Genomic DNA, 11,077 nt, shown 5'->3' on the forward strand with positions numbered 1-11,077 from the left:
AGCAAAAAGGTTTTTGAACATGCTAAGGGTTCCCAGTTTCCATGCTCGATGAATTTATCAGCTTTTGTCTATCCACCTACAAAAGACAGGCTTTTAGTTATTTATTTTGTGCATTCATTTCATAAAATGAAGGTATTTTGTGCATTCATTTCATAAAATGAAGTTAATTTAAACAACATATTAATTATTATACATATAAATACTTTTGATATGTTTCTAAGATCGCCTTCTAGCGGCCAGGAAAATACAATCCAAATTGCAGTATTATGACTTCAAATCCCGTAGTTTCTTGGGGGGAAGATCAGTTTTATGGCTAATTAAAAATATTCTTTTAGTTATATGTGGCTTTTTTCATGGAAAATCAAAAAAGTATAACACGAGAAATCATTAAATAAAACACATTAAATCTCTATAGGATCATTTTCTCCTATTCAAATTATAACTAGTCATTGAATAAACATGACTATTATGTTCAAGTGGACCAGAGTTACTATGTGCTTAACTATGACAACTAAAAATGGATAATTCAACATGGTGTTTATCTTAGCAATATGGCAATGCACAGATTTCAGAAGTTCCTTATGGGCTATTCAGATGAGTTGTTGATCCAAGTCCACTAAAGGCGGAATACCTAAAAACCTCTCTAAACTTGACACGAATTATTAGTTACACCCCTAAATTATTCGTGATCTTAATTACCCCCAGAACTTGGCCTTTTGAGAGTCATTACCTCTCTGGACGCTGATGTGGCAAATAGTGTGGCTGCACTTTTCTTTAAGCGCGTGAGAGTAAAGAAAAATTTAAAAATCAGATTACAAGTAGGTTATTTTTTACCTTTTAGTTGCATATAGTCATATATAATGATTTATTTGTTACAACTATGTATTTCTTCTTGCTTCATCTTAGACATATAATGTGGGCTTTACTATAACTTTTATTCTTTTTAATTTCTTCTATAGATATAATGTCTATTTGTTCCCACTGCATTTTTTGGGCCAAATTTGTAAAAGTTTAGTTGGAACTCCATAATTTTAGCCAAATAGAAAACTTTTAACAAAAATAATGGAGTACTAGTTGTGTATTTTCTGTTATTTATTTTCTTTAGATATAATATCTATTTATTTTAATTGTGTATTTTTATTTTCGAGTCAAAAAAGTAAAAAAAAATGGCTACAACTCCATTATTTTTTACCAAATAAAAAGGTATAGCCAAAATAATGAACTTGTAATTGTACACTCATTTTATTTCTTCTTTTGATGCAATGACTATTTATTTCAACTGTGTAGTTTTACTTTTTCCGCTAATATCTGCTAAAAAATAATATTTTTAGAGCTCCATAATTTAGAGCTATATAAAACATTATAGTCAAAAAAATAAAAATCAAATTATGTATTTTTATATCTTTTTAGATGCCTTGACTATTTAATTCAACTGTATAAATCTTTATATTGAGGTCAAATTCAAAAACAATAACTAAAACTTTATTATTTTTAGCCAAATAAAAAATATTAGTGTCACGACCCAATTCCATTACAGGCCATGATGGCGCCCAACACCGTTGTTAGGCAAGCCAACACTAATCAATTACTGATTCCCATTTTTAAATAAATTAATAAGTAGTTAAGAAAAATCCAGAAGGTTACAATTTTAACATAAATAAGTGAAAGCAACGGTTACAAATTGAAATCATGTAAGCCAAAACTAAAGTCACAAGTCTACTAGTGTGTGCCAAGACCTGGTATCACAAGTATGTAGGCAATCTAGTAGAATATACAAAATAAATGCTAGCCTACTGTTTGAAAGGAAATAGACAGAAAATAAAGCATAAGAGAGACTTCAGCTGCTGCAGAACAGCTCAAAAGGGCAGCTCACAGGGAAGTCTCGAGCGGGGAAATCAATTTACGCGCCGGACTGGTGGCCAGATGCGCCTGCCTCAAATCCTGTACAATCAAGTACAGAAGTGTAGCGTGAGATAAAAAAATATGTACCCAATAAGTATCTAGTCTAGCCTCGAAGAAGTAATGACGAGGGGGCGATTTCGACATCTACTAGGGCCAACAATATAGTAATGTGTGATTCTAAATAAGCACGATATACATAACTAACAATAAACTCAGAACAAGAAATAACTGAACAGTTCTTCCGTCATATTTAAGAACCCAAACCATTTCCTTTATTTAAAACAAATGACCTCTAAAACGGTAGATTTATACCAAGTATACAAAGACTTCCAGTCCTTTTATCACACACAAATTCTACCGAGGACGTTCGGCCCGATCCAACATAAAAATGTAAATTGTGCACTGTCGAGGGTCGAACGATGCGAACCATAGATGCATCTATTAACCTACCGAGGCGAACGGCTTGCTCCCATGATAGTAGTGAAAATAGTCACCCGCTCGCGGAATATACTTGCGACGCAGTTACATATAAATATAACATAGTTTTCCTCAATTCTTTTCAAAATAATAATTTACTTGAAACCTTTGAAATTCTAAAAGAAAAATCTTCAATTTAGTTCTTATCAAATACAATCAACATATATGATCAGTTAACAGTGTCCACAAAGTATGGTGTAAGCCTAAACCTACCCGAACATAACAGGAATAGTAGCCACGTATGGACTCTTGACACTTCGTGCGTACGTAACTCCCACAAATAATTACATATTAATTAAATTTACATATGTGAAAATTTCCCTCTTACAAGATTAGAAAATAGACTTATCTCGTCTCAAGCCTACTATCCAATTCAAGAACGCGTCAAACCTCTAAATTTGACGCCAAATGACTCGAAGCTAGTCAAACATTACATAAACTAATCAATCTATGCTCAAAAGATCATAATTCCACCCATTTAAGTGATTTCCCAACCTAAATTGCAAGATTTCTAAAATTTACCCTCGGGCCCACATGCTCAGATTCCGATTTTTTTTTAAAAGAAAGTCGTTACCCGTGACCTAAGGAACATAAATATATGATTATCACTAAGTTTCATGGTCAACTTCGTGGTAAAAATCTCATTCTTGTCAAATCCTAGGTTTTTCATCTAACCCATGATTTCTACTAATTTTCATGTTGAAATCTACTCAAAATCTATGTATTGAACTCACGATAGGTAGAAATTACTTACCTCCAAAAACTACGTGGAAATCCCTCCCAAAAATCTCCAATAATCGCCCAAAGAGTGAGAGAAAATGAGTGAAAATGGCTTAAGTCCCGTATCAATTGAACCTCACTGCCTCTGCAATTTTTGCACCTGCGGATTCGCTTCTGCGGAATTGGCTGGGCCGACTGGGGCCGCATATGCAGAAGGGCTCCCGCTTTTGCGTGGAAAGAGCCGCATCTGCGGAACCTGGATGGTCATCCTTGGATCGCATATGCGGGGGCTTGGCTCGCACCTGCGGCTGGCCAACTGCATGTGCGGTTATGACAGAACTAGGGAGCTTCAGCTCCCGAAATGGTTCGAGCCTCGTCCGATGGACACTCGGGGCCCCTGAACCCCGCCCGAACATACCAATAAGTTTGGAACCATAAAACAGACTCGCTTGAACTCTCGGAACGCCCAAAACAACTTTAAAACTAAGAATTAAACCCTAAAACTAATTGAATCAAACTTAATAACTTCAAGTTCTTCCAATTCCTCCGAATGTGCTGAATCATGCTTAGACTACTCAAAATTACACCAAATTTTGCATGTAAGTCTTAAATAACATTACAGAACTATTTTCGGCCTCGAAATTCCATTCGGACCTCGATAACACCAAAAACCGCTCCAAACCAAATTTAAAGAACTTCAAAGTTCTTCAAGAACCAACTTTCACTATTGGGCGCCAAAACGCTCACGGTTCATCCAAAACCCGATCCGAACATACGTCCAAGTCCGAAATCACCATACGAACCTATTGCAGCCGTCAAATCCCGATTCCAAGGTCACTTACTCAAAATGTTGACTGAAGTCAAACTTGGCCTTTTAAGCCAACCTTAAGGAACCAAGTGTTCCGATTTCAACCCAAATTCTTCCAAATCACGAACCAACCATCCCCGCAAGTAATAAATCAGTAAAAGCAAGTACGCGGAGTCTTATTTAGGGAAACAGGGTTCTAGTAAGTAAAACGACCGGTCGGGTCGTTATATTTTCCACCTTTTAAACAAATGTTCGTCCTCGAACGGGTTTAGATTCATACTTGAAGTGCTGAATAAGTGTGGATATCTGATCCGCATGTCCTCCTCGGACTCCCAGGTCGCCTCCTCGACTGGTTGGCCCCTCCACTGAACCTTTACCGCATAAATCCTCTTGGATCTCAACTGGCAATTCTGTCTAGCAACAATGGCAACTGGCTCCTCCTCATAACCCAAGCTCTCATCTAGCTGAATAGTGCTGAAGTCTAACACATGTGACAGGTCGGCATGATACCTCCGGAGCATAGACACGTGAAAAACTGGATGAACTCCTGATAGACTGGGAGGTAAAGCAAGCTCATAAGTAACCTCCCCAACTCGCCCCAACACCTCAAATGGGCCTATAAACCTTGGGCTCAACTTGCCCTTCTTTTCGAATCTCATAATGCCCTTCATCGGCGAGATTTTCAAGAGAACTTTCTCGCCGACCATAAATGATACATCGCGTGCTTTCTTATCCGTGTAACTCTTATGTCTGGACTGCGCATTGCGAAATCGCTCCTGAATCAACTTTACCTTTTCCAAGGCATCCTTCACCAAATCAGTACCATATAACTTAGCCTCACCGGGCTCAAACCACCCGATGGGAGAACGACATCTCCAACCATATAAGGCCTCAAATGGAGCCATCTCGATGCTGGACTGGTAATTGTTGTTGTAAGCAAACTCAGCCAAAGGCAAGAACTGATCCCACTATCCCCCAAAGTCAATCACACATGCTCTTAGCATGTCCTCCAGTATCTGAACTGTCCGCTCTAACTACCTACCGATCTGTGGGTGGAATGCTGTGCTGAGCTCTACACGGGTCCCCAACTCACTCTGTACGGCTCGCCAGAAATGTGAAGTGAACTGAGGGCCTCTATCTGATATGATGGAAACAGGCACACCGTGCAGCCAAACTATCTCTCAAATATAAATCTGGGCCAACTTCTCTGAGGTATATGTAGTCACAACCGGAATAAAGTGTACCGACTTGGTCAATCTGTCGACAATGACCCAAACTGCATCCAACTTTCGCAAGGTCCGCGGTAACCCAACCACGAAGTCCATGGTAATGCGCTCCCATTTCCACTCTGGTATAGTCATTTGCTGAAGTAGGCCACCTGGCCTCTGGTGTTCATACTTGACCTGCTGGCAATTCAGACACCTATCCACATACTCAACTATATCTTTATTCATCTGCCGCCACCAATAGTGCTGTCTCAGGTCACGATACATCTTCGTAGCACCTGGATGAATAGAATACCTAGAACTGTGTGCCTCTTCTAGAATCCTCTCTCTCAAGCCATCGACATTAGGAACACATAGACGACCCTGGAGTCGCAGAATACCATCATCGCCAATAGAAACCTCCTTGGCACTACCCTGTAGTACCGTCTCTCTAAGAATTGCCAAAAATGGGTCATCAAACTACCGAGCCTTGATCTACCCCAATAGTGAAGACTGGGTAACAACACATGCAAGAACCCGGCTGGGCTCTGAAATATCCAACCTCACAAGTCTGTTAGCTAAGGACTGAATGTCCAAAGCTAGTGGCCTCTCCTCCGTTGAAATAAATGGCAAGCTACCCATACTTTCCCTTCCTGCTTAAGGCATCCGCGACCACATTTGCCTTGCCCGGATGATGAAGAATGGTGATGTCGTAATCCTTCAGTAACTCGAGCCATCTACGCTGCCTCAAATTGAGATCCCTTTGCTTGAACAAATGTTGTAAGCTGCGATGATCAGTATAAACCTCACATGACACCCCATACAGATAATGCCTCTATATCTTAAGAGCATGAACAATCACGGCTAACGCCAAATCGTGCACAAGGTAATTCTTCTCATGAATCTTTAGCTGACGCGAAGCATAGGCAATAGCTCGCCCCTCCTGTATCAATACACAACCCAAGCCAACGCGTGAAGCATCGCAATATATCGTATACATCCCCGAGCCGGAAGGCAACACTAGAACCGGTGATGTAGTCAAAGCTGTCTTGAGCTTCTGAAAGCTCGCCTCACAATCATCGGACCAACGGAACGGAGCACCCTTTTGGGTCAGTCTAGTCAGAGGTGCTGTAATGGATGAGAAACCCTGCACAAACCGGCGATAATAACCTGCCAACCCCAGGAAACTCCATATCTCAGTCACCGAAGTGGGACGAGGCCAGCTCTGAACTGCCTCAATCTTCTTGGGATCCACCTTAATACCCTCTCCTGATACAACATGCCTCAAGAATGCCACAGACTCTAGCCAAAACTCACACTTGGAGAACTTAGCATATAGCTCTTGTTCCCGCAATGTCTGAAGCACCACTCTCAAATACTGCTCGTGCTCCTCCAGGCTACGTGAGTAAATCAAGATGTCATCAATGAAGACAATAACAAAGGAATCAATATAAGGCCTAAACACTCTGTTTATCAAATCCATAAATGTCACTGGGGCATTAGTCAAGCCGAAGGACATCACTAGAAACTCATAATGACCATATCTGGTATAGAAGGCAGTCTTCAGAATATCTGAGTCCCGAATCTTCAACTGATGGTACCCTAACCTCAAGTCGATTTTAGAGAACACCCTAGCGCCTTGCAACTGGTCAAACAAATCATCGATACGCGGCAATGTGTATTTGTTCTTGATGGTAACCTTGTTCAACTGGCGGTAATCAATGCACATCCGCATAGTCCCATCTTTCTTCTTCACAAATAACATTGGTGCACCCCAAGGTGATACACTTGGTCTCACAAACCCCTTTGCTAACAACTCCTCAAGTTGCTCCTTCAACTCATTTAATTCTTTCGGAGCCATACGGTATGGTGGGATAGATATAGGCTGGGTGTCTGGAGCCAAATCAATACGGAAATCAATATCACGATCTGGCGGCATGCCTGGAAGGTCAGAATGTAACACACCGGCAAACTCCCGGACTACTGGCACTGAATCAATCGTCGGAGACTCTGCGGTAGTGTCCCGAACATAGGCTAAATAAGCCAAACAACCCTTCTCGACCATGTGTCGAGCCTTCAGAAAAGAGATAACCCGACTAGATGTACTGACAGACGAACCCTTCTACTCCAATCTAGGCAACTCCGGCATCGTTAAAGTAATAGTCTTGGCATGGCAATCAACAATGGCGTGATATGGAGATAACCAATCCATGCCTAGGATGACCTCAAAGTTGGTCATATCAAGTAACAAAAAGTCCGCCCTAGTCTCGTAACCACAGAATGTGACCACACAGGACAGATAGATCCGATATACAACCACAGAATCGCCCACACGAGTGGACACACAAACAAGAGTACCCAAGGATTCATGAGGAACATCTAAGAAATGAGCAAACAGAGATGATACATATAAATAGGTAGATCCTGGATCAAATGACACTGAAGCATCCCTACCGCAGATAGAAATAATACTTGTGATCACGACATCTGAGGCTACTGTATCTTGTATGGCCGAAAAAGCATAGAATCTAGCTGGAGCGCCGGCTGACTGGCCTCCACCTGACTGAACAATAGCCGGCTGACCTCCCCCCATCTGGCCTCCACCTCTAGGACGACCCCTACCAGCCTGTCCCCCACCTCTGGGCGGTCGGACGGCTGGTGCTGCAATCATGGGCTGATAACCCTGCTGTACTACCTTGCCCTGAAGTCTGGGATAAAATATCTTCATGTGACCCGTATCCTCACACTCATAACAACCTCTCGGTACCATAGATTGATGCCCCGAAATCTGACCCTGATGGCCTGAATACCCACTAGAAGAACCTTGAATGGCTGGTGGGCGGTGCGAACTCTCTAGCATAGCTCTAAAATAAGCACTGGAAGAACCCTGATGAACTGGTGGGCAATAAGAACTCTCTGGCATAACACTGAAATAGGGTCGCGCCGGAGCACTCCGAGGAGGTGGTGGTGCTGAATATGGGGGCTTATTAGGATGACCCCTCCCAAACTGACTTCTGCCCCTAGCCGGAGCACCTCTAAACTCTCCAGAGAAACGGGCCCTCTTATCCTACTCCATCTGATCTCTACCCCTCTGGCGGTAGCCCTCAATCCTCCGAGCAATCTCCACTACTAGCTGATAACCATTACCCATCTCAACCTCCCGGACCATACTAGCTCGAATATTGGGGTGCAACCCCGCAACAAATCTCCACACTCTCTCTACATCGGTAGGAAGTATCATAAGTGCATGGCGAGACAACTCAGAGAACCTCGCCTCATAATCAGTCACTGACATCTGACCCTGCTCGAGCTGCTCGAACTGACCTCGCAACTCTTCTCTCTGAGAGGGTGGAATATACCTATCCAAGAAAAGCTGTGTAAACTGGTCCTAAGTCATGGGAGGAGAACCCGCTGGTCTGCCAAGAAGATAAGACTGCCACTATCTGCGGGCCCTGCCCTCCAGCTGGAAAGTAGTGAAGTCCACCCAATGGGACTCCAATATCCTCATGTTGTGCAGTCTGTCCCTGCACCTATCAATGAAGTCCTGAGGATCCTCGTGTCACTCACCCCCAAATACCGGAGGGTGAAGCCTAGTCCATCTGTCCAAAAGCTTCTGCGGCTCGCCGGCCGCAGCTGGTCTAGGATCAGGCGCATCTGCTGCTACTGGCTGGGCTCCGGCCATGGGTAGTGTACCCGGGGTCTGATATACTGCAGCTGCGTGCCCAGGAGCCTGAGTAGTAGGGGTCTGTGCTCCTCCTCCTGCCTAAGATGTGGCTGGGTCCGCTGGAAATAAACCTGCCTGAGTCATGGTGTCCATAAACTGCATCATACGACCCATGACCTCCTAAAAGCCCGGTGATGTCATGAAATCTACCGTGCCTGGCCCTGCGGCAGGCACCTCGCCATGCTCCTCAATAATGGGATCCTCCACTGGATCCGCTGGTGGTACTACTGGGCAGCTCTGGGATGCCCTCGTCCCCTACCTCGGGCCGGTGCCCTCGCCCGGCCTCTGCCTCGGCCTCTAGCAACTGGGGGAGCAGTTCCTCCTGGGTCTGGAACGTCCGCCGTACGCGTCCTCACCATCTGTGAGAGAATAAAAGGAAGAAACTTAGTATACCATCAATTGCACGATATGGGATGAATAAAGAGTAGTTTCCTAACAACCTATAGCCTCTCGAAGATAAGTACGGACGTCTCCGCACCGATCCGCAAGACTCTACTAGGCATACCCATGACTTGTGAGACATATGTGAACCTAGCGCTCTAATATCATGTTGTCACAACCCAATTCCATTACAGGCTGTGATGGCGCCCAACACTGTTGTTAGGCAAGCCAACACTGATCAATTAGTGATTCCCGATTTTAAATAAATTAATAAGTAGTTAAGAAAAATCCATAAGGTTACAATTTTAACATAAATAAGTGGAAGAAATGATTACAAATTGAAATTATGTAAGCCAAAACCAAAGTCACAAGTCTACTAGTGTGTGTCAAGACCTGGTGTCACAAGTATGTAGGCAATCTAGTAGAATATACAAAACAAATACTAGCCTACTGTCTAAAAGGAAATAGACAGAAAATAAAGCATAATAGAGACTCCAGCTGCTGCAGAACGGCTAAAAAAGGCAGCTCACCTAGAAGTCTCGAGCAGGGAAATCAATCTACGTGCCGGATGGTGGCCAGATGCGCCTGCATCAAATCCTGTACAATCAAGTACAGAAGTGTAGCGTGAGTACAAAAAAAATATGTACCTAGTAAGTATCTAGTCTAACCTCGAAGAAGTATTGACGACGGGTCGACTTCGACATCTACTAGGGCCAACAATATAGTAATGTGTGATTCTAAATAAGCACGATATACATAACTAACAATAAACTCAGAACAAGAAATAACTGAACAGTTCTTCCGTCATATTTAAGAACCCAAACCACTTCCTTTATTTAAAACAAATGACCTTTAAAACGGTAGATTTATACCAAGTATACAAAGACTTCCAGTCTTTTTATCACACATAAATTCTACCGAGGACGTTTGGCCCGATCCAACATAAAAATATAAATTGTGCACTACTAAGGATCGAACGACGCGAACCATAGATGCATCTATTAACCTGCCGAGGCAAACGACCCGCTCCCATGATAGTAGTAAAAATAGTCAACCGCTCGCGGAATATACTTGCGACGCGGTTATATATAAATATAACATAGTTTTCCTCAATTATTTTCAAAATAATAATTTACTTGAAACCTTTGAAATTCTAAAAGAAAAATCTTCAATTTAGTTCTTATCCAATACAATCAACATATATGATCAGTTAACGGTGTCCATAAAGCATGGTGTAAGTCTAAAACTTTCCGAATGCGCCGAATCATATTTAGACTACTCGGAATGACACCAAATTTTGCGTTCAAGTCTTAAATGACATTACAGAACTATTCCCGGTCCCAGAATTCCATTCGGACCTCAATAACACCAAAACCCGCTCCAAGCCAAATTTAAAGAATTTCAAAGTTCTTCAAGAACCAACTTTCACTATTGGGCGTCAAAACGCTCCCGGTCATCCAAAACCCGATCCGAACATACGCCCAAGTCCGAAATCATCATACGAACCTATTGAAATTGTCAAATCCCGATTCCGAGGTCGTTTATTCAAAATTTTGACCAAAGTCAAACTTGGCCTTTTAAACCAACCTTAAGGAACCAAGTGTTCCGATTTCAACTGAAACTCTTCCAAATCCCGAACCAACCATACCCGCAAGTCATAAATCAGTAAAAGCAAGTACGGAAAGTCTTATTTAGGGGAACGAGGTTCTAGCAAGTTAAACGACCGGTCGGGTCGTTACAATTAGCCTAAATAATGTAGTTATAACTAAGTTTTATTATAAATATTATTAGAAAAAATAGCTAATTGGTTAGAGCGCATGCTTAGCTAGTGAAGGTCTTGAGTTAGAATCTGAACAAGAA

At 42.3% G+C, this 11,077-nt stretch overlaps 1 protein-coding gene across 1 annotated transcript; it reads right to left on the reverse strand.

Annotated features, from left to right (window-relative positions):
* Positions 1-7,234: 7,234 nt before the first annotated feature.
* Positions 7,235-8,035, reverse strand: LOC138906955 (uncharacterized). Its single transcript, XM_070196669.1, has one exon. It carries the CDS (start codon positions 8,033-8,035, stop codon positions 7,235-7,237), a length of 801 nt encoding a protein of 266 aa, XP_070052770.1.
* Positions 8,036-11,077: the final 3,042 nt, after the last annotated feature.

Source organism: Nicotiana tomentosiformis, chromosome 1 (assembly GCF_000390325.3).
Source record: "Nicotiana tomentosiformis chromosome 1, ASM39032v3, whole genome shotgun sequence".
Classification (NCBI taxonomy): domain Eukaryota; kingdom Viridiplantae; phylum Streptophyta; class Magnoliopsida; order Solanales; family Solanaceae; genus Nicotiana; species Nicotiana tomentosiformis.

Coding starts and splice junctions, on each gene's coding strand:
- LOC138906955 (XM_070196669.1), bottom strand. CDS start 8,035: ATGCCAGAGAGTTCTTATTGCCCACCAGTTCATCAGGGTTCTTCCAGT.